Consider the following 21,188-nt stretch of genomic DNA (forward strand, 5'->3'; position numbering starts at 1 on the left):
CAACTAGTCAAGTCTTCAAATCAGGTGGCCAAAGTATTGGAGCTTCAGCATCAGTCCTTCCAATGAATATTCAGGATTGATTTCCTTTGGGACGGACTGGTTGGATCTCCTCAACATCCAGGGCACTTTCATGAGTCTTCTCCAGCACAATCCAAACGCACCCATTCTGCATCAACAGTACTAAACCATTTCACTTGCACACACTTTGTCCCTCAGCCTGCAGTTAGGGCTCAGCAGACTCAGCCCTTCCCCTGGGGCACCTCAGCGGGGTATGGACCGGCCCTGTGGCTGCCCGAGCTCTCCAGGTGGGCCTGCTCACCAACAGGGGTGGGGTGGGGTTAAAGGCCGGGACTCAGAAAACCCGGCAGCTGCTTATAAAACGGGGCACTGGGATGCTCCCTCACCGCTTTATTTCATGCTGGCAGCCACACGGTACCAGCTCGGGGAGCCTGTGACGTCTCCCAAGTCGTCACCTTTGTGCACACGCGTTTCCAAGTGCTAAACCACAAGTGGCCCAGACACGTGTCGCTGAAGGTGCGCCCCGCTTCCCACCAGGGTGGGCCCACAGTCTGCAGGTGCGCCAGGCAAGAGTCTGGTCGGGAAACAGCCGAGCACAGGCTTGAAAATCTTCTGGAGGATGTTAAGTATTTTGTGAACCTGCTTTTCAGTCAGTAAAATGAACGACAGTGTGATCTGCGTTAACAGGAGGGTGTACGGGAGCTGTCACAGTGCTGTCTTGTTCAAAAAAGTGAAAACACTCTCACACACACAGTCCCACACCTTAAATGGATCAGACGCTCACTGTAACATCACAGTGACGGGAGAGAAGCTTCAGGGACCCTGGTGACCGTGTTTGGCAGCTCAACTGTGTCCACAACAGCGTCAGTCAGTGGGCAGAGCTGGGAGAAAGGATATGCAACCTGGGAGGGCAGGAACAGAGAAATAATCCCGCCAGAAAACAAGAGAGAACCACGGTTTTAAAAAATGAAACCAAAAGGAAGTTAGTGGAATCAATCATGGATTAAAACTGGTGTTCCAGAGAAGAAAGAGAGGATACCCTCAAGAGCTTACAACTCCTCACCCCAGAGCACCTCCTCGCAGCCTCGCTGCATGAAGCCGCCTCATTCTGTCGCGGCCCAACTCACCCGTGCTCTCCAAGATGAGCTGGCCCTGGGGACCCCTGGCCTCATGGGAGATACTGAGCGCAGCCTCAACCATGCCCATCGCGGTGAGACGTGCCCCTGGCCAGGACACGTCAGCAGGACGCAGGCTTCGCCTCTTCAAGACTAGTCGTGTAAAGAAGCTGACGCCTCGCGTCCAGATGGAAGGCCTGCGGGCTACCTCCAAGGTCATTGTTTAAATATAAACCAAGTTTTTAAAAATTAGAATGTTACATTTATTGAACACAACTGAAATTTAGTGTGCAAAAGTGAAGCAAGTACAACAGCACTTATTTATACAGTGTATGAAAGGGCATCCTTTAACCCTCAGGCAGCAGGGATACACCTGGCTTCACCAAAAAGCTTGCATGCCGTTTAGTTTTAAACCATATGTTAATACCATAACCAAGGATTTGGCAAACATTTATTTTTTTTTCTATTTCCAGCCTCTTAAAGTAGACAGAATAGTTTAGAATGAAGCTGATACTAAGAGCACAAAAAACTGAACACAGACTAAACTCCGCGATCCGGAGACGCGAGGAGATAGTGGTTGTCCAGTGGCTGCTGTCCGGGGCGGCGCTGACAGTCTCGGGGTCCGTCCAGCGCTGCCCAACAGCCCGGGGTGGGGACCGCTCGGCGCTGCCCGAGTCACGGCCTGGATTCTACATGCCGCGCACCAGAGCCAGCAGACACTCAGTGCTAAGGGCTGTCTGCAGCGGACGGACGCGTCCACCGAAACGTCTGCAGCAGGGAGTAAGGCCACGTGTTTATTCAGGTAAACCCCTCAGGCAGTCCTTCTAGTATCAGCAGCATTCCTTCCCTCAAAATAGTGTCTAACGCGATCAAGGTCGCAGGTAATTCATTAAAATACTACATACAACATAGCTAGAGATTTTAAAATTATTTATACTTTGATATTTATAATATCTGAAGAAGGTCACTACCAAATTATCACAGTAGGTATTAATCAATGACATGCTTGTCGCTCGATCCCCAAGTCTGGCTGCAGGAGAGCGTGGTTTACTGTCTCTCTGAGTTAGGGAGGCGGCGCTGCCAGAAGAAACGACGCGTGGGGCAGCGGCCCAGGACCGAGACAGCTGCTTCTGTGCGCTGTGCGGGGCACGGGCCCCCGCGGCGTGGGGACACTGGGCTACAGCCTGCATCAGAACGTGCTGGTGGACGTGGTCAGGCGCCTTCCGATGTAGATCCTGACAGAGAAAGGAGGCGGTCGTCACACGGCGGCGCGCCTCCCGGGGGCGCGCACTGCTGAGACAGCAGCTGACCGGCCCAGCTCATTCAAGGAAGGGGCCTGGCTGCCTGCACTCGGACACGTGGGCATCACTCTTACCAGCATGCATTTCAGCATCCAGTTCAGAAAAAGCCAGTTGTGCGCTAACAGCTTCGCAACGCGCACACGGCACACACGAAGGCCAGCTCCTCCCGAGCTGAGAGGCTCCCTCTCTCCTCACTTTCTGACCTGATCAGACAGTCGCCCACGGGACAGCTGACAGCCCCAGGTTTATCGGCACATCCCACAGAAACCACTGCTGCACAGGGCGCCCCAGGGAGCCCGGAACGGAGGGGTGTCGGGGGGCTGTCCGGGAGGAGGGCGGGGGGAGGACATCAAGGGCCTGCAGGCCAGAAGGGAGTCTCCGCAGAGCAACGGGACAGGAGGGCTTGATCCTGACCCCCGTGAAGTCTCAGAGGGCAGACACACCTGCGGAAATCCACCCCAAAGTGAAGGCTGAAGCCTAACCCCGCCAGGCCCTAGAGGACCTGAATGCTGGTTCTGGACAAAGCTCCCTGCAGGACTGACAGCCCGACTCTGAGAAGCACTGGCCCAAACAGTCCACACACTGTGCTAAGGGGAACGCAGGGCAGAGCCCAGAGCGGGGGCAGGCCATGGGCCGGGGCTCAGGGGGGCGGGTGGGGGCCCTGCTTCTGCCTCCCCGAGCCAGCGAGCCCGGCATCTGCTCTGCCCCGTTCTCGAGCCCGGGGGCCCAGCCCGCAACAGAAGCCCATCCTGACAGCCGGGGGCCCAGTAGGCTGCCCAGGAGAAGCCCGTCCACCCCCGTCAGGACCGGGGAGACCAGCACCCTCCACGTGCGAGCCTCCGCAGCCTGCGCCCGAGGCCGGCACGGGCGACACTCACCCCAGCCCGATGGCCAGCAGGTGGGACAGCAGCAGCGACGGCAGGAAGACCTTGAGGAACTCGGCGGAGAAGATGCCGCCCTTCTTCATGACGCTCGTGTTGCGCATGCTGAGCGTGGGTGCGCGCTTCGGGTGCCTCAAGAGCAGGAGCTCCCTGCGGGGAGAGGCGGTCAGCGGGTGCCGGCTCCCGGCCCCAGAGGCCCCCGCGGACGCAGACTCACTTGGCTGGGGGGATGTTCTCTGGCCGACTGGACCAATCCCAAATCCAGTCTGAGTTTTTCTTCAGGATGCTTTCGACCTCTTTCCTCCTCTCCACGTAGTCTTCCTCGGACTGCGGGAGACGAGGTCGGTGAGCCCGCTGCCTCCCCCCCAGGAAGCTCGCCGCCCCCGCCACACCCCCTGTGGAGGGCCCGCCGGACTCCAGCGGCCCTGAGCTGCAGGCACTGCCCCAGGGGGGCACCGGCCAGTGGGGACAGACATCCACAGAGACGCCGGCTGTGGTTCTGGGTGTAAAAGGAAAAACAGAAATCCCCGAAAAGGCCCGCAACAGGGATGTGCCTGAGCTGACGGCACATGGCTGCAGTGAGCAGGTGCACGTCCGCGTCTGGCAGGAGAAGAGAGGACCAGAAGCCCACGCACACCCCTGGTCTCAGTGACCTTAAAGATACACGTTATTAACAGCACGCTAACTAAAGAGCTTTAAAAAGGTGCATTTCTTAGAACTTTAAAAACTCTGTGCCTGATCATAGAATTCCTCTTTAAATTCAGGGGGGGAAATCATGGAAATATTCTAGAACACGGTACCAAAACCAACCAAACACCTGGACACAGCAAAGCTGGGCTGGACCCGGCGCATCTGGGCGCAGGCAGGCAACACCCTGGAGCAGCCCGAGCACAAGGGCTGCTGAGCCCCTGGGGAGGGAGAGCCTGAGGGGCACCCGGCAGGCAGCACGGGGACCCAGCGGCGTCGGCTGGAAGCTCGGTCCCCACACCTCTCACGGTGAGGAGGGGAGCGGGGCCTTTCCCTTCTCCAGGAGATCTTCCCGACCCAGGAGTGGAACCGGGGTCTCCTACACTGCAGGCGGATGCGTTACCAGCTGAGCCCCCAGGAAAGCAGGGGCCCCCAGGTTCCTAGATCCCGACACCCCCGAGCATCACAAGAGGCAGCAGGCAGGGAGACGGCCTGGCGAGGCCACACTGGCCACTGGCCCAGCCCAGGTCTCAGCAAGGCAGCTCGGGCCACAGCCCACCCTGCTCTCGTGGACTTCCCCCTAGCAGGGGCTACGGCCCCAACAACTCAGAGATTCTTAAAGGAAAGTCAGAAAACGAGGCTCAGCCTCCACCAGCCTAGTCAGCTTCTAACCTGAACCACACAAGCGCGAGTCAGTGAAGCCCAAGGCACGGTTTCTGGAAGCAACTAGTGCCGTCCCAGTGGGGAGGCCCTGGGCAGGCCTCCAGACCCCCACGGGTCCCCACGGCTCCCCGCCACTCCCGCCCCGCGTCCCCTGGAGGGCGTGTGGGGCAGAGGGGGCCCTGGGCAGGCCTCCAGACCCCCACAGGCCCCCATGGCTCCCCGCCACTCCCGCCCCGCATCCCCTGGAGAGTGTGTGGGGCAGAGGGGGCCCTGGGCACACACCCTGAACCAAATGGCCTGGCTGCCTCTGGTCCACTCTGTGAAGTGCTGGAGACGCCCCACCCCCACAGCTGAGAGAGGGTCTGAGGAAGCAGAAGTCCGGCTCTTGGGCCAGGTCCCCCAGCACCCAGTTCCGACAGATCACAAAGGCAGACCGTGCGCACCCTACCTGGGAGCTGTTCTTCTCTCCGAGGCTGTGCGCATCTGTCTCAGAAGCTCTGTTAGTGTCCTGCGGGGTCTGTGAGCGGGGCGGGCTTGGGGGAAACAGCACACGTTCACCTTTCCATCAGGATACACAGGACCCCTCCCCACACACAGTGGACAGCGTCCCGGGAGAAGGAAGTACTCCCGCCAGCCCCAGGGGGACCAGGGCCCAACAGTCACAGCAGCCCCCTGCCTTCTCAGCTGAGCTCGACACCCAGCAGGCTGCAGCCAGCCCCGGGAGGATCAGGGCCCAACAGTCACAGCAGCCCCCTGCCTTCTCAGCTGAGCTCAACGCCCAGCAGGCAGCAGCCAGACCCGGGGGGACCAGGGCCGAAGAGTCACAGCGGCCCCCTGCCTTCCCAGCTGAGCTCGAGGCCCAGCAGGCAGACGCAGGGGCAGGACCCCACGGGTGGTGTCCCCCGACCCGAGAGCAAAGGGCCCACCATCTGGGCGCTGACTGAGGCCAGGCAGGCCCCCGGAGCCACGCCATGACACGTGTATTCGCCCACCTGTCACAGTGGGAGCTCTTGGAGCTGCTCCGGCCGGATTCGTGCTGCGCGTCCAGCAGGATCTTCTCCATGTCGCCGTTATAAATAGAAACAGAGTCGGGAACACTGCTCCCGCTCCCATTACTGCCGAAGTGTAATTCTACCCAGGAGCCTGGCGGGGAAGAGAGAAGGACCAGGTTGCAATTTTCCGTCCATCCCGGAGTCTGCTGCTAAGATACTGAGCTCACCCCATCTGTTTCAAGAGGTGCCAGAGACTCCCACGGGCCCCTGCGGGAATCTGGCCGCAGCGCCCCCAAGGCCCGGCTCGGGCCCTGTCCACAGTGAGCCTCCACAGGGACCCTCGGGAGCCGCACCCCAGACCATCTGCTCCGTCAGCAGAGGCCCTGTGGCCAGGACAAGCCCGCACTCAGCTCTCAGCAGAAAAAGGGCTCAACCAGCACCTCGGGGACTTAGAAATTAAGGAAAGCTTTAAAATTTCAACATTCCAGCCTCACATTCTGACCCCGAGGCCCCACAGATCAGTGACCGATTCCCCCGGCTTAGCACTTGATAAATTCACCAGGGCAACGGCAGCTGAGCCGGCGGGCCCTCCGCTCACCGGGCCGAGCCCCTCCCGGCCCGAGCCCCTCCCGGCCCCAGTGAGGGGAGGAGTCCCCAGTCCAGGCGCCGCCCCCGGTGGGTCCTGGCAAGGAGGCAGCGCTGCTGCTCCCGGCCGGGTGTTGTGGGGGCTGACACGGGGACGAACTCAGGAGGAGAGCAGCGTGGCAAGTCCACGGGCGGACGGGGTGGACACCGGAGAGCTCCTGAAGCACGAAGGTCTGCCTGCGGCGCGGACCGGAGGCCCAGCCCGGTGGCCCCACAAGGCGCCGCTGCCCGCTCCTCCGCGCTCAGCTGCGTGGCCGGCTGCCACAGGCTCTCACGTCTGAACCACTCGGGGCGCTGGGTGTGGGCGGGGAGCCCTGCTGTGCATCCAATGTGGGACCACCGCGGCCCTGAGCAGCAGAGCCGCCCTCTGCGCCTCCGCCTGGGGGCCAGTTCTGAGACACGGGCGCGGGTGGGCACGGTGAGGGGCTGGTCCTCACTGCGGGCGCACGATGGCCGGCTTATTCAGCGCTGCTGCCTTCTCAGGGGTTGGGCATTTTCCCACAGGCCTGCTGGCCGAGGGGAGAGCTTCTTTTCCACGTGAGCTGTTGAAACCCGCTCCTCTCTTCCGCTGAGCGGTCCGTCTTTCTGCATCGAGCTCAATATTCGAGACTCGCAGCTTTCCTTTTTTTGGCCACATGGGAAGGCCTGCAGCACTGAGTCCAGCCTGACCACTGGGCCACCGGGGCCCGCCGGCACACGCCTGTCTCCACCCCAGTGTGATGCTGGCGACTGAGGAGAGACTGCCCTTCCAGTCAGATCTTCAGGTGAGAGGATGAAACACTCTTGCTTTTAATTCCGTCAAACCTAAGGCCACGAAGGTCCGCTGCACCGCCTCGCTCCGGGGCCCCCTGCACGCGTGCGCTGGCACGGCGAGCTCATCCCGGCCCTCCACTGCCCAGCTCACTCACGACACTGCCGCCCCGCCCCAGCCTCTCCCGAGCTGGCCGCTCGCACAGCTCTCTTCCCGGCCCAGGACTGTCCACTGCGGGTCACAGTCCGGCCTCCCCAGGTGGGTGCAGACCGGGCGCACCCAGGCCGGCGGCAGACCCCGGCCCTCCAGGGCCCCGCCCCAGGGCTGCTCTGCACCCCCTGGGGGCACCACCCGACACCCGGGCCCCAGGCCCAGACCCAGACCCCCGCCTCACCCCTCCTCTGACAGTCCTGCCCCGACAGCTGCCGGCTGCAGACACCTCACAGTCGTCAGGAAAGGCCGATCACAGGAATAAACGTGCACGCACAGCACAGGCAGCCTCCCGCTGAGCTGCCGGCCAGATGGTCACAGTTGCCAACCGAACGCACCATCTTCTCTTCAGCCTCTCCAGTGTCCTCACACCGGCCTGGCCCACACCAGGCGGGCCACGGTGTGTCCTGGAGCCTGGGGCGCCTTGGACACTGCCCGCCCCCAGCCTCCGCAGGTCAGCAGAAGGAAAGCCCCGAAGCTCACGGAGAGCGGCTCCGTGTGGACGCCTTCACAGCTCCCTCCTTTCCGGGGCGAGGGGACACTGCCAGCCCGTGCTCGCCCCACGACAGGGCCGGAGCCCCAGGCCCTCCTCCAGGCGCAGGTCCCCTCTGCTGGGTTCTGGGGGGCCCAGTTCCGGGCCTGGCTGCCCAGACTGCCTTTACATATGGCGTCTGACACCACCTCGGACATGAAATTGGGGGGTGGGGGGGCTTTTATATCAATAACCAGTTTTCCAGCTCCAACGGGCGGCCCAGCAATTTGGTTTCGACACTACCTGTAGTGGTCTCAGTCCCCCAAGACTATCCCCGCAGGGGACACCTCAAACGCCTGACAACAAGAATTCAGGGGTTCCCACAGCCCTCCCTTGTCAGCAACTCCCTGGGACAAGTCACAGAAGTCAGGACAACACCGCGCTTGCGTGAAGGCCTCTCAGAGGGGCAGGCACACAGGCAGTGGTGGGCGAGGGCAGTTCTGCGCCCTCTCCCGGCGCGTCCTGTAACCCAACCTCAGCGCCCTCCCCAGGGGGGCCTGGGGAGGGCAAGTGCCGATTTCCGGCCACCCCCATCCCACCCCACCCTGAGGCTACCGAGGGCCTAGGCAGTCACCTCACTAGCACAGACTCAAGTGTTTTCCAAAGATCTCAAGACAGTCCAAGGGTTCCTAGAGCCGAGCTGTGGATCTGAAACCAGGGTCAAAGATTAAACATATTTTTCAAATTAAAATATAAGGGACACACAACACTGTCAGTTTCAGGGCTTTGCTGGAGGTCCAGTGGTTAAGAATCCACTCTGCAATGCAAGGGACACAGGTCCAGCCCCTGGTCCAGGAAGATCCCACATCCCCGCAAAGCAACTAAGCCCACGGGCCTCGACTACCCAGCCCGAGCGCCGGAGCCCAGGAGCCACGGCTCCTGAGGCCCTGGGGTCTGTGCTCCACAAGGGGAGATGCCGCAGGGAGGAGCCTGCCCACCGCAAGGCCAGGAGCCCTGCTCGCTGCAGCTGGAGAAGACCCGGGTGCAGCAGCTAAGGCCCAGCACGGCCACAAGGCAGGATATTCTTAAAAAAAAATAACACGGGGAGCTTCAGGCGCAGGTTTAGATTCCACTCCAGACTTCATGGAAGCAGGCACGCTTTTCGGAACCATCTCACTGAAAGTGTTGGGCACCCTTTAGAAAGACCTCCATCTGGGCTGTCTACAACGGAGCTCTGTCTACAGCACAGCTCAGAGGCTAACCGACCAGAGTTTATGATTAACCTGCAGCAACTGCAAAGGGGAGCAGCTCCCTGGAAAACGAGGACAAGGGGCCATTAATCTTCTTTCACCTGCAGTTAAGATCACTCACCTTTCTAAGCAAGAAAGAGGGGTTTCAGGTTGCTTCATTGTTAGTCACTAGGTCGGGTTCCACTCTTTGCGACCCCGTGGACTATAGCCAGCTCCTCCGTCCATGGAATTCTCCAGGCAAGAGCACTGGGGTGGGCTGCCGTTTCCTCCCCGGATCGTCCCACCCCAGGGATCGCACCCGAGGATCGCACCCGCCACACCTCCTGCACTGCAGGCGGGCTCTTTACCGCCGAGGCACCAGGGAAGCCCTCGAGCTGCTTTACAACCTCAGATCACTTCCTCAGAACCCCAAACAGCCTGTGAGATAATCGGGCCGTGGGAAAAGGGGCGGTGGTTGCTGATCCAGGCGAGTCTCGCCCTGACTCAGGCCACTGGCCACACTGACCTGTAATTCACACTGACAAGACATGGGGCAGGGGGTCTGGGCAGATGAGACGGGCGGGGAGCCTCGGCCAGTGCCCCGCCACGGCAGAAGAGAGCTACAAGCCTGCACGACAGGCCATTTCTCACATAAAACCTCCTGCCACCCCCAGAATACTTGGTCCCAAAAGAAGAAAAGCCCGCATCTTGAATGAGACGATTCGTGGGCCCCAAAAAGATCTGTAACCACAACGCTGTCCCGTCTTCAAGCTCTGGAGAGGCCACAGGAACGACCCAGACAGAATCACTGACGGGGCCACAAATGCCATGAATTCAGCTGACCTCGACTGCCAGTAACCGGGCACAAGCTGTGATCACATGTAGAGTGTTAAACAGTTCCCTGAGCCACTGCTTGGCAGGCTGGACGGTTGACTAAAGCTTCCAGTTCACCCTAGCCTGAAAACAGACAATGCCAATTGTCTTTCTTAACTTGTGGAGCCTTACCCTATCAACTAATCTCAACACAGCACCCACACTTTCTATCCTATTTTGCACAGAGCTTCTCACAGTCCCTGCCTGCACTGAGACTCCCTGCTCCTGGCCCCAGGACAACATCCCTCTCCAGCACCCCCCCCGCAGAGCACCCCACACCCCAGTCTGGGGCAGCAGGTCACAACCCCGGCTATGACAACCACCTCTGGTGCTTTCCCTGTTATCCAGCAGAAAATCCTGATTTGAAATGCTACAACAGAACCCTGGTACCTTTACTTTGAAAAAGCCACAATGGTGACGGTGGGCAGCCAGGGTTGAAAACTCCAGGGGCATGACCTACAAGATGCTGAGGTCTTTGGGGCACGTGGAACCCGGAGGGCAGCCCTGGGGCAGCGCAGGGGCTACGCCTGGAGGCAAGGACCACCCGCATGGGAAGGCTTCTTCCCTAGGAGAGGTGGGACTTAAGAAATCCCGGTTTTTAAGTTTCTTGAGGCGGTACAGGAACGAGAGGCTTGGCATCTGGGCAGGAACTGGTGGGCACCCCTTCCCTCTGCCTGTCTGCCACCGAAGCCAGAGGAGCCTGGCACCCGAAGAGCCCTAACTGCTGTCACCTGCCTGCCGTGTGCTCTGCCTTGCCTCACGGCCTCACTGTGGCCATCTGCCAGATGCCAGAACGCACAGGGTAGGCCCGGGTCTCGCTGCCGGAAACCCCGTCCCTCTCAAAGTGCAGGACGCGAGACCTGCATGCTCTGTGCCTCTTCGAACACCGCGCCTTCACCCACGGTGGGGCCTGCAGCAACACAACCCTCTGACTGGCTGCAGACAGACCAGCAGGTGAGAGGTGGGGGCCACCTCGGGGTAAGCAGGGGCACCTCTGGGAAGTTAAGTCTCGCACACCCGCCCACGATGCTTCGAGATTACATTACAGAACTCCACCTTCCCCCGGGCACGTTAGGGGGTGTTTATCTGAGACAGGAAAGGCACCTAGGACGTCCTGCTGCTCGTCACCAGCTTTAACTAGAGCGGACCCGGGAGCAGAGGCAGCAGGGCTCAGGGAAAACATCTGGCCACAGACAAGCGGAGGGGAGAGCGCTGGCCTTTGTCTTCGGCCTCAGCGACCAACTGCGTCCAGTTCTTTCCGAGGTAAACAAGAGGTAATCAAATCAAAACTGAGCCCAGGGCAAGTGTCGGCCCAGCCACCAATCCCAGCCCGGATTTGGTTTCCCAGGGCGGCGGGGCCCACGTGACCCCTCCCACACGGGCCAGAGGCGCGAGTGCCCGGCTGCACGTACCCCAGACCGCAGCCCAAAGACTCCTCGACAGTTTCCACTCCCCGTGTAACCGTCTTTTTATAGAATACACAAAACCGAGGAGCGAACCTTTTAACCCATGAGCTGGCACTCTGCGTTGCCAATGACTCAGCAGTTGGGTCTGCCAACCAAGGACTAGCGATGAAGCCGCTCTGGACACTGCGGGCTCTTCGGACCGATGTGGCCACTAAGGGAAAGCACCACGGTAGGGGCAGAGTAGTCTGCTAACAGGACTGATTTGAAGGCGGTTCATCAAACACTCTTTAGATCTTTTATAAGGCAAAGATTCAGTCCCTTTAACTATTTCAAAGAAAATAACCTATGTCGAAATTTAAGAAAAGATTATAGGATTTTTAGGCTGTGATTGCGGTTTCACAATATACGACGAATTTTGCCAAGTCTTGGCGAGTAAAATGCTGTTTCAACGAATACAGAAAATTAGTGGCTTAAATTCAGGCAGTGTGATGATTTTTAAATCTTAATGAACCTTTAAAATTCTGTACGGTGTCCACGGTCCTCTCCAAACCTTATTTACGCGCTCCCGCGTCCCACTTAACTCTTGCTTCAGAGAAGGGTCGGCGCTCGGGCCCTCCTCCAGCCGCGGCCGGGGAGGGGGTCCAGGCCGCCCCCCCGTCCGGTTCCGGGGGCGGGTGTCCGCTCGGGAGTCTGCAGTGCGGCCAGCTGCCCCGTGTTCCCCGGCAGGCCAACCCGCGACCCCGGACAAGCGATCGTGGAGGAGGAGCGACCCCCGCCGCTTCCCCTCAGGCCGCCCTGCCCGGAGCCCCAGAGCGCGTCCTCCCCAGTCTCCCCGGGCCGGTACCGGCACCGAAACCAGCACCGGGCTGCGCCTCGGAAGAGCAGGCACCCGCGGGCTCCGGCCGCCTGGGGGGTCCTCTCCGCAGGCCGCCCCCTCGCCCGGGCCCCCGCTCACCGTGCAGGCTCTCCTCCTGCAGCCCGGGGCTCTCGCTCTGCGACATGACGGCGGGGCGAGGGCGCCGCGGCCGGCGGGTCGGGGTCTGCGGGCGCGCCAAGGGAGCGCAGGGGCCGGAGCACCTGAGGCAGCGGACGAAGCGTCGTCGGCCCGCGGCCCCGACTGACTGACGCCGGCGGCCGACGCACAGCAGATAAGCAGCGGCGCCGCCCATTGGCCGCGGGGCGGGGCCTGCGCGTGCGCGAGGCGCGGGGCGCGTGCGGCGCGTGCGACGCGTGCGCGAGGCGGGGGCGGGGCAGGGCGGGGGGCGCCTGAGGGGCGGACTGCGCGTGCGCAGCCGGGGCGCGAGGGGAGGGCTCCGCGCGTGCGCAATCCGGGAGCGGCGCGGGAGTCCGGCAGGTACGCGCGGGACGTGCGGGAGCCGCCTAGAAACTGAGGCGGGCGGCGGACGGGGCCTGGCGGGGCGGCTCGGCCGGGCGATGCAGCCTGAGGCTTGGTTGCCGGGGAGGGGCCGGCAGGCTGACCGTAAAGCTGCCGGTAGAGCCGGGCCGGTGCCTGTGGCCCCCGCCCCTCAGTGCGAGGCCGGGAGGGGCCGGCCCTCAGCGGTGACCACCCGCCGTCCCGCAGGCCGGCTGCCGGTAGGACGGTGTCTGCGGCGGCCACCCTTCGGCCCCCGGGACGGGCGGGCCCCCGTCCCTCGGGGCCCCAGGAAGCCAGACGTGACCAATCACAGCCCCCAGCCCCGCCTCCGAGGGCCCGCCCTGAGGCTGTGCAGACGTGGGGCGCCCGCTTTGCGTTGGGGGTCTCCTTTCGGGGTGAGGACGCGCCTAAGGGCCGTTGGTCTTCCCGGCTCTCTGTCCGGACGGGGAAGCGCCTGCCTTCTTTCAGCTGGAGCTTCAATCCTAGCTGCTCACCGTGCATGCACCAAAGCCCGTCCCAGCGCTGCGCTACGCTAGAGGGGACGGTCTGGGTAGCAGCAAGCAGCGCCCAGCAGAGGACAAATTAAAAAGCCCCCGGACCTCCGGCTCGCCCGGCCTCCCCCGCAGCGCCCCTCCCCGCCTGGTCCTCCGCCCCAGGGAGCTGCCTGCCCTCGGACGCTGCCCATATGGGGCCTTTCAGTGCCTGAACACCTTGTTTCCTGACTCAAGCCTTCTTCAGTTTACAGGGCTTGCTCATCTGTTTTCAGATGTATCCCTATTCATATATTTTTATAATGTGATTCAGTTCACTTCAGTTCAGTCGCTCAGTCGTGTCTGACTCTTTGTGACCCCATGAATCGCAGCACACCAGGCCTCCCTGTCCATCACCAACTCCCTGCGTTCACTCAGACTCACACCCATCGAGTCAGTGATGCCATCTAGCCATCTCATCCTCTGTCGTCCCCTTCTCCTGCCCCCAATCCTCCCAGCATGAGTCTTTTCCAATGATTCAACTCTTCACATGAGGTGGCCAAAGTACTGGAGTTTCAGCTTTAGCATCATTCCTTCCAAAGAAATCCCAGGGCTGATCTTCAGAATGGACTGGTTGGATCTCCTTGCAGTCCAAGGGACTCTCAAGAGTCTTCTCCAACACCACAGTTCCAAAGCATCAATTCTTCGGCGCTCAGCTTTCTTCACAGTCCAACTCTCACATCCTTACATGACCACTGGTAGCCTTGACTAGACGGACCTTTGTTGGCAAAGTAACGTCTCTCCTTTTGAATATGCTATCTAGGTTGGTCATAACTTTTCTTCCAAGGAGTAAGCGTCTTTTAATTTCATGGCTGCAGTCACCATCTGCAGTGATTTTGGAGCCCCAAAAAATAAAGTCTGACACTGTTTCCACTGTTTCCCCATCTATTTCCCATGAAGTGATGGGACCGGATGCCATGATCTTCGTTTTCTGAATGTTGAGCTTTAAGCCAACTTTTTCACTCTCCACTTTAATCAAGAAGCTTTTTAGTTCCTCTTCACTTTCTGCCATAAGTGTGGTGTCATCGGCATATCTGAGGTTATTGATATTTCTCCCGGCAATCTTGATTCCAGCTTATGCTTCTTCCAGCCCAGCGTTTCTCATGATGTGCTCTGCATAGAAGTTAAGCAAGCAGGGTGAGAATACACATCCGTGACGCACTCCTTTTCCTATTTGGAACCAGTGTTATATTTTGTTCGGTTGCTTACTGGTGTGTGCTTAGTCCCGCAGTCGTGTCCCACTCTGTGACCCCGTGGACTGTAGTCCGCCAGGCTCCGCTGTCCATGGGACTCTCCAGGTAAGAATACCGGATTGGGTTGCCGTTTCCTCCTCCAGGGGATCTTCGCAACCCAGGGATCGAACGCGGGTCTCCCGCACTCCAGGTCGATTTTTCACTGGCTGAGCCACCAGGGAAGCCTCTGATAGAGAGTGTGTGTGTTGTCGCAGCCTGATGAGCTCACTGAAATCTAGATTCTCTAAGCCCTCTGAAGTCTTCATAGGCAGTTACCTGGAAGTGTTCGGATGAAAATGTTTCTTATTGCACCTGGTTTTCCCTCTCATTGTGGAGCCCTCCACAATGCCCACCGAGTTCTGTCACTGGGAGGCTGCCATGAGAGGGAGGGGGAGGCCTGAGGCCTAGAGATTGACAGGATCCTTGTAAAGTAACCTGCCTTTGCGAGGGTTAAAGTTAGGGGTGAGGTAGTTTCTAGGGTGGCAAAGAACCTGCTTGCCATTCCAGGCTTAAGAGACGTGGGTTCCATCCCTGGGTCGGGAAGAGCCCCTGGAGGAGGGCATGGCAACCCACTCCAGTACTCTTGCCTGGAGAATCCCATGGACAGAGGAGCCTGGCGGGCTGCAGTCCACGGGGCCGCACAGAGTGGGACACGACTGAGCAACTGGGCACAGCACACCACAGTCTGCCCTGGGGAAGCCCAAGGAGCCCCAAGTCAGAGCTGGTGGTTCCAGAAAAACAGAAGTGGGGAATGGAAAAGCGGGCTCAGTGACTGAAGATGTTTCCCTGTCCTGCTCTCGCTGCCCTGCCCTGAAAAAGCAGTCTGGCTTTTGAGGCAGTGCTCATCAAACTTTTTACTCCTATAGTCCCTGAAAAACTTTCAAAAATTCTTCCTTTCATACTTCAAGTGGACATCTAAGTTTTGCATCATAAATGTAAATGCTTGTGAAGTATGTTATTTCTGACATACTGTATTTTTAATCAAACTTTTTATCAATTCATTTCAGTCACTCAGTCGTGTCCTACTCTTTGTGACCCCATGAACTGCAGCACACCAGGCCTCCCTGTCCATCACCAACTCCCAGAGCTTACTCAAACTTATGTCCATTGAGTCAGTGATGCCATCCAACCTTCTCATCCTCTATAGTTCCCTTCTCCTCCTGACTTCAGTCTTTCCCAGCATCAGGGTCGTTTCCAGTGAGTCAGTTCTTCACATGAGGTGGCCAAACTATTGGAGTTTCAGCTTCAGCATCAGTCCTTCCAGTGACTATTCAGGACTGATTTCCTTTAGGATGGACTGGTTGGATCTCCTTGCTATTCAAGGAACTCTCAAGAGTCTTCTTCAACACCACAGTTCAAAAGCATCAATTCTTCAGCGCTCAGCTTTCTTTATAGTCCAATTCTCACATCCATCCATACATGACTATGAAAAAGCCATAGCTTTGACTAGATGGACCTTTGTTGACAAAGTAATGTCTCTGCTTTTTAATATGCTGTCTAGGTTGGTCATAACTTTCTTTCCAAGGAAGAAGCATCTTTTAATTTCATGGCTGCAGTCACCATCTGCAGTAATTTTGGAGCCCCCCAAAATAAAGTCTGTCACTGTTCTTACTGTTTCCCCATCTGTTTCCCATGAAGTGATGGACTGGATGCCATGATCTTCGTTTTCTGAATATTGAGTTTTAAGCCAACTTTTTCACTCTCCTCTTTCATCAAGAGACTCTTTAGTTCTTCACTTTCTGCCATAAGGGTGGTGTCATCTGCATATGTGAGGTTATTGATACTTCTCCCAGCAATCTTGATTCCAGTTTGTGCTTCATCCAGCCCAGCATTTCTCATGATGTACTCTGCATAGAAGTTAAATAAGCAGGGTGACAATATACAGACTTGATGTACTCCTTTCCCTATTTGGAACCAGTCTGTTGTTCCATGTCCAATTCTAACTGTTGCTTCCTGACCTGCATACAGATTTCTCAAGAAGCAGGTCAAGTTATAACACTTTTTAAAAAACATTTATTTGGCTGGACTTGGTCTTAGTTGGAGCATGAAGGAGCTCTATTTGCAGCATGTGAACTCTTAGTCATGGCACATGGGATCCGGCTGCCTCATCAGGGCTCGAACCAGGGCCCTCTGCACTGGGAGTTCAGAGTCTTAGCCACCGGACCACTCGGGAAATTACTCATCACACTTTTAAAGGTATACAGTGGCTGCTAACTACCAAAACAATTCGATTTTCTCATCACTCAGTTTAAATGTGCATCGGTAATTATCCTTCTTTAACAGGAAATCTTATGTCTTTCATTTTTCTTCTTGGACTTCACCTTCTCCTCACAAGTTTATCGTAACGTAATCTTTTCTGCTTCCGCTGTGGCTCTGTGGTAAGGAGCCCACCTGCCAGCGCAGGAAGTGTGGGCTCCATCCCTGGGTTAGGAACATCCTTTGGAGAAGGGATGGCAACCCACTCCAATATTTTTGCCTGGGAAATCTCATAAACAGAGGAGCCTGGCGGGCTACAGTCCATGGGGTCAAAAAGAGTTGGACACAGCTGAGCACACACAGAATACCGTTTTACTTTTGAAAGTCTTTCATTGATCACCCTATCATTTTTCTGTCAGATGACCATGGACGTACATTTAAATGTAATAAAAAATATTTCTTAGGACCCTAAGGCTCTTTAAAAATTTCTTTTTGATAAGCTTGTCATTCTGATGGTCAGCATTTCACAGTTCAACATAATAACAAATCTCAAATCTTGGTAAGTAATTATTGAGAATGAGACAGATACAGCAGCATTCAATTTAGAATTTTCCTTTTTACAGCTGTAACTCCTGAGAAGCCTCGGTCACATGAATAAACAAGTGAGAGCAGAAAGCACTGGGGCTTGTCCGAGTGTTAACAGTCCTGACACTCAGCTCTCTGGACCCCGTGAGTTATATACCAGAGGCCACATGCTGATCTTTCACCAAAAAATTATGCTGATTGAGCTCTCTTCAAGTCTGTTGGAACTAAAAAAATTAGAATTTCTCTGACTTGCTGAAGGAATCATCAGCTCCTACAGACATTCTCATTGTCAGCAAAAAGGAACACATTTCGAATTGTCCCTCGGGAGCTCCTGAAAGTTTGCACAGCTCAGGGCAAAACCCCACAGCATCTAATGAATTGGAGTGGGAAGAGATGATGGTCAAAGGGGGTTGGCAGAAACTGTTCAAAGGCAGATCAATTTTTGGAAAGAAATTGATTTCCTTCAAACTATCTGCCTCTCCCTCCCTGATAAGTGTTCACACGTACCCAGCTGCACCCCAGCTTGAGAACACAGCTCAGGATGTTAACAAAAGCCCTTCTCAAGCTGGCCTCAATGAAGGGGAGAGGAGGAGGTGGGCAGGGCAGGCCTTCCCAGTCAGGCACCCTGACAAGTATGGCAGACTAGGGGGCTGGGAGAAGGGCAACGGGAAGTGTTGAGGCTCTGTTTTCCCTTCTAGGGCAGTGGACACCAGAAGGTGCCGTCTAAAGTTCATGGAATCAGAAATAGATACTTTATTATTTTTAAAAAGACCTAAAGAGAAAACCTAAATAAAATCAACAACCTCAGATATGCAGATGACACCACCCTTATGGCAGAAAGTGAAGAGGAACTAGAGAGCCTCGTGATGAAAGTGAAAGAGGAGAGTGAAAAAGCTGGCTTAAAACTCAACATTCAAAAAACTAAGACAATGGCATCCAGTCTCATCACTTCATGGCAAATAGATGGGGAAACAGTGAAAACAGTGACAGACTTCTTTTCTTGGTCTCCAAAATCACTACAGATGGTGACTGCAGCCATGAAATGAAAAGACGCTTACTCCTTGGAAGAAAAGCTATGGCTGATCTAGATAGCATATTAAAAAGCAGAGACATTACTTTGCCGACAAAGGTCATCTACTCAAAGCTATGGTTTTTCCAGAAGTCATGTATAGGTGTGAGAGCTGGACTGTAAAGAAAGCTGAGCACGGAAGAATTAATGCTTTTGAACTGTGGTGTTGGAGAAGACTTGAGAGTCCCTTGCACTGCAAGGAGGTCAAACCAGTCCATTCTGAAGGAGATCAGTCCTGAATATTCATTGGAAGGACTGATGCTGAAGCTGAAACTCCAATACTTTGGCCACCTGATGCGAAGAACTGACTCATTGGAAAAGACCCTTATGCTGGGAAAGATTGAGGCAAGAGAAGGGGATGACAGAGGATGAGATGGTTGGATGGCATCACTGACTCGATGGACATGAGTCTGAGCAAGCTCCAGGAGTTGGTGATGGACAGGGAGGCCTGACGTGCTGCAGTCCATAGCTACTGCGTGACTGAACTGAACTGAACTGGCCAAAGCCAGTGGAGGACGTTCTGTGTAACCTGGAAATGATGAAAAAGCCTCACGTGTGGCTTCACCAGGACAGGGCGAGCTGCCCCAGGGAAGGATACGCAAGTCACTGGTTCCCCTAGGGCCCTGGGTGTTGCCAGAGGGGAGGCGGCCAGGTGGACATGCTTGACCCTGACCGTGGGGGCCAGAACCTTTGGGGAGGGCTTATCCTTCGCCTTCTAGGATTCCTGCCAGGCGTCCTCACGGAGATGCCGCCCGGGGTTTAGAGCTGGGCTCTGATTGTGCTGTTCTGCTTCCCATACTCTTCCAGGAAAGCCTGGGCTTTTCCACGAGGTCCCCGTGATGTCTGCGTGCCGCGCCAAGCTGCTTTTAGGAACGGCCGGCATGATGACACTCTAGGAGCTGTAAACAGCATGCCTTCACGGGGTCTGGCGTGTCCCAGCTCCGTCCAGGCGGTTGAGGAATGGGATCCTTTCCAAGGAGAGGCTGCGCCTTGATTAGGGGCCCCGCCTGCCCTGGCATTAAACATCCAAAACAGGAGAGGGTGGCTGGAGCAGAGCCACGTCCCCGCCAGGCCTGGCGCGAGGTCCCGGGGGCTCGGCGGGGCGGGTTGTCTGCCTCTTTTCTGAAGCACTGGGGCAGCTGCTCCTGAGCTCTGGGCCGGGGGCACACACAGGCATGCACGCACGCACACACCCGCCCCCCCGCCCGCAGGCCCAGCAGGTGGCCTCCAGCAGGCGCTCAGCCCCCAAACCCTCCCACGCCCGCACCATGCCAGGGGCCCAGGGGGAGAGGCTGTGGGTCGGGGGCACTGTGAGGGGCTGGACTGATGGCTCTCAAATGCTCGAAAGACTGGGCTGGGAGCAGCCCCAGGGTCAGGCCGTCGTGTGCATAAAAAATGCTTAGACTTTCCTTGAAGGCAGAGGTCTGCAGGGTAAAGCCCTCCACTGGCCACTGCCCAAGGGGGACACAGTGTTACAAGGAGACTGAGACTCGGAGAGGCCTATGAACGAGCCAGAGTTTGAGAGCAGGCCTTCCTGCTTCAAGGCCTGGTCTTACCACACTGTCATCCCTAAAAAGATAGGGCCTGTGTGGGCAGCGCTGCAGCCAAGGGGACCAGTGTGAAAGGCCTGGGACCACGGCCTGGGGCAGTGGAGCCACATCATGAGACTGGGGGCCAGAGTGGACGGTCCTGGAGCAGCGGGCAGGGCCCAGCCCCCACCCCCCGTGGGAGCCCCTGGGCGCACCAGCCAGCCAGAGCCGTCAGCCAGAGCCCTCCTCAGCCCAGCCGACTCCCTGTGCCCCTGGCAGTGGGGAGGCCTGGGGCTGTCTCTGGGACACCCCAAGGGGCCCGGCAGGGCTGCAGGGAAGGCCATGAGGTCCCCATTCCAGAGCAGATGTCGAACCCGAGTAGCAGAGGACAGGGCTGACTCGGTGCCAGGTCGGCTGCTGCTAAGTCTCATCAAGTTGTGTCCAACTCTGTGCAACCCCATAGATGGCACACAACAGGCTCCTCTGTCTCTGGTATTCTCCAGGCAAGAATGCTGGAGTGGGTTGCCATTTCCTTCTCCAATGCATGAAAGTGAAAAGTGAAAGTGAAGTCGCTCAGTCGTGTCCGACTCTTAGCGACCCCGTGGACTGTAGCCCACCAGGCTCCTCGGTCCATGGGATTCTCCAGCCAAGAGTACTGGAGTGGGGTGCCATTGCCTTCTCCAGCCTGGTCGGCTGGGGGGATGCTATCTGCCGAGTCTGGAGCGTGGCTCAGGAGCCTGCCAAGCAGAAGGTGGGTGGGCAGAGAGCTGGTGCTTGTCCACCTGGAGGTTCTCAGTTCACGTACTGTTGAAGCTAGAGTGGCCCCTGCTCGCCACAGCTACAGAAAAGCCGCATCCGGCTGTTGCTGGGAGGGAGACCCCATCCAGGGCCTGAGAGTGGGCCCTTGTCTAACACTCAGAAATGAGTTGTTTGAGGAGACACGCATGCTGCCAAAGCAGGAGCCTTTATTGGGAAGGGGCGCCAGGTAGAGAGCAGCAGGGTGAGAGCGCCCAGGAGGCCTGCTCCGCCACGTGGCTCACAGTCTTGGGGCTCATGGTGATGGGGTCAGTTTCCGGGTTGTGTTTGGCCGGTCATTCTGACTCAGAGCCCGTCCTGGTGGTGCATGCGTCGCTCAGCCAAGGTGGACGCCAGTGAGGAGGGTTCTGGGAGGTGGTAGGACGTGTAACGTCTCCTTTTGCCCTTTCCCGAGCTCTTCAGTTTTGGTGGCTTGTTAGTTCCGTGTTCCTTACCAGGACCTCCTGTCATAAAATCACTCATGCAAACAGTCACTGTGATGCTTGTCCAGGGTGGGCGGTTTCAGTCAGCCCGTTCCCGGGACACAGCCGTGAAGATCCAGGACAGCCAGAAGTAGACAAAAATAGTTCTCATAAAACAGCCTTTCTGCGTCACACGCCTTCAAGCCTCACTT

General features: G+C 57.4%; 1 protein-coding gene across 1 annotated transcript; it reads right to left on the reverse strand.

The window, feature by feature from the left end:
• Positions 1-1,431: 1,431 nt before the first annotated feature.
• Positions 1,432-12,338, reverse strand: BNIP3 (BCL2 interacting protein 3). The gene is made up of 6 exons (XM_068961430.1): positions 12,199-12,338; positions 5,658-5,808; positions 5,114-5,198; positions 3,533-3,642; positions 3,313-3,465; positions 1,432-2,368 (listed from the first exon to the last, which is right to left on the reverse strand). The coding sequence occupies exons 1-6, from the start codon at positions 12,242-12,244 to the stop codon at positions 2,323-2,325; spliced, it is 591 nt and encodes a 196-aa protein (XP_068817531.1). The 5' UTR covers positions 12,245-12,338; the 3' UTR covers positions 1,432-2,322.
• Between the last annotated feature and the right edge of the window lie 8,850 nt (positions 12,339-21,188).

Source organism: Capricornis sumatraensis, chromosome 23, assembly GCF_032405125.1.
Source record: "Capricornis sumatraensis isolate serow.1 chromosome 23, serow.2, whole genome shotgun sequence".
In the NCBI taxonomy this organism is placed as follows: Eukaryota; Metazoa; Chordata; class Mammalia; order Artiodactyla; family Bovidae; genus Capricornis; species Capricornis sumatraensis.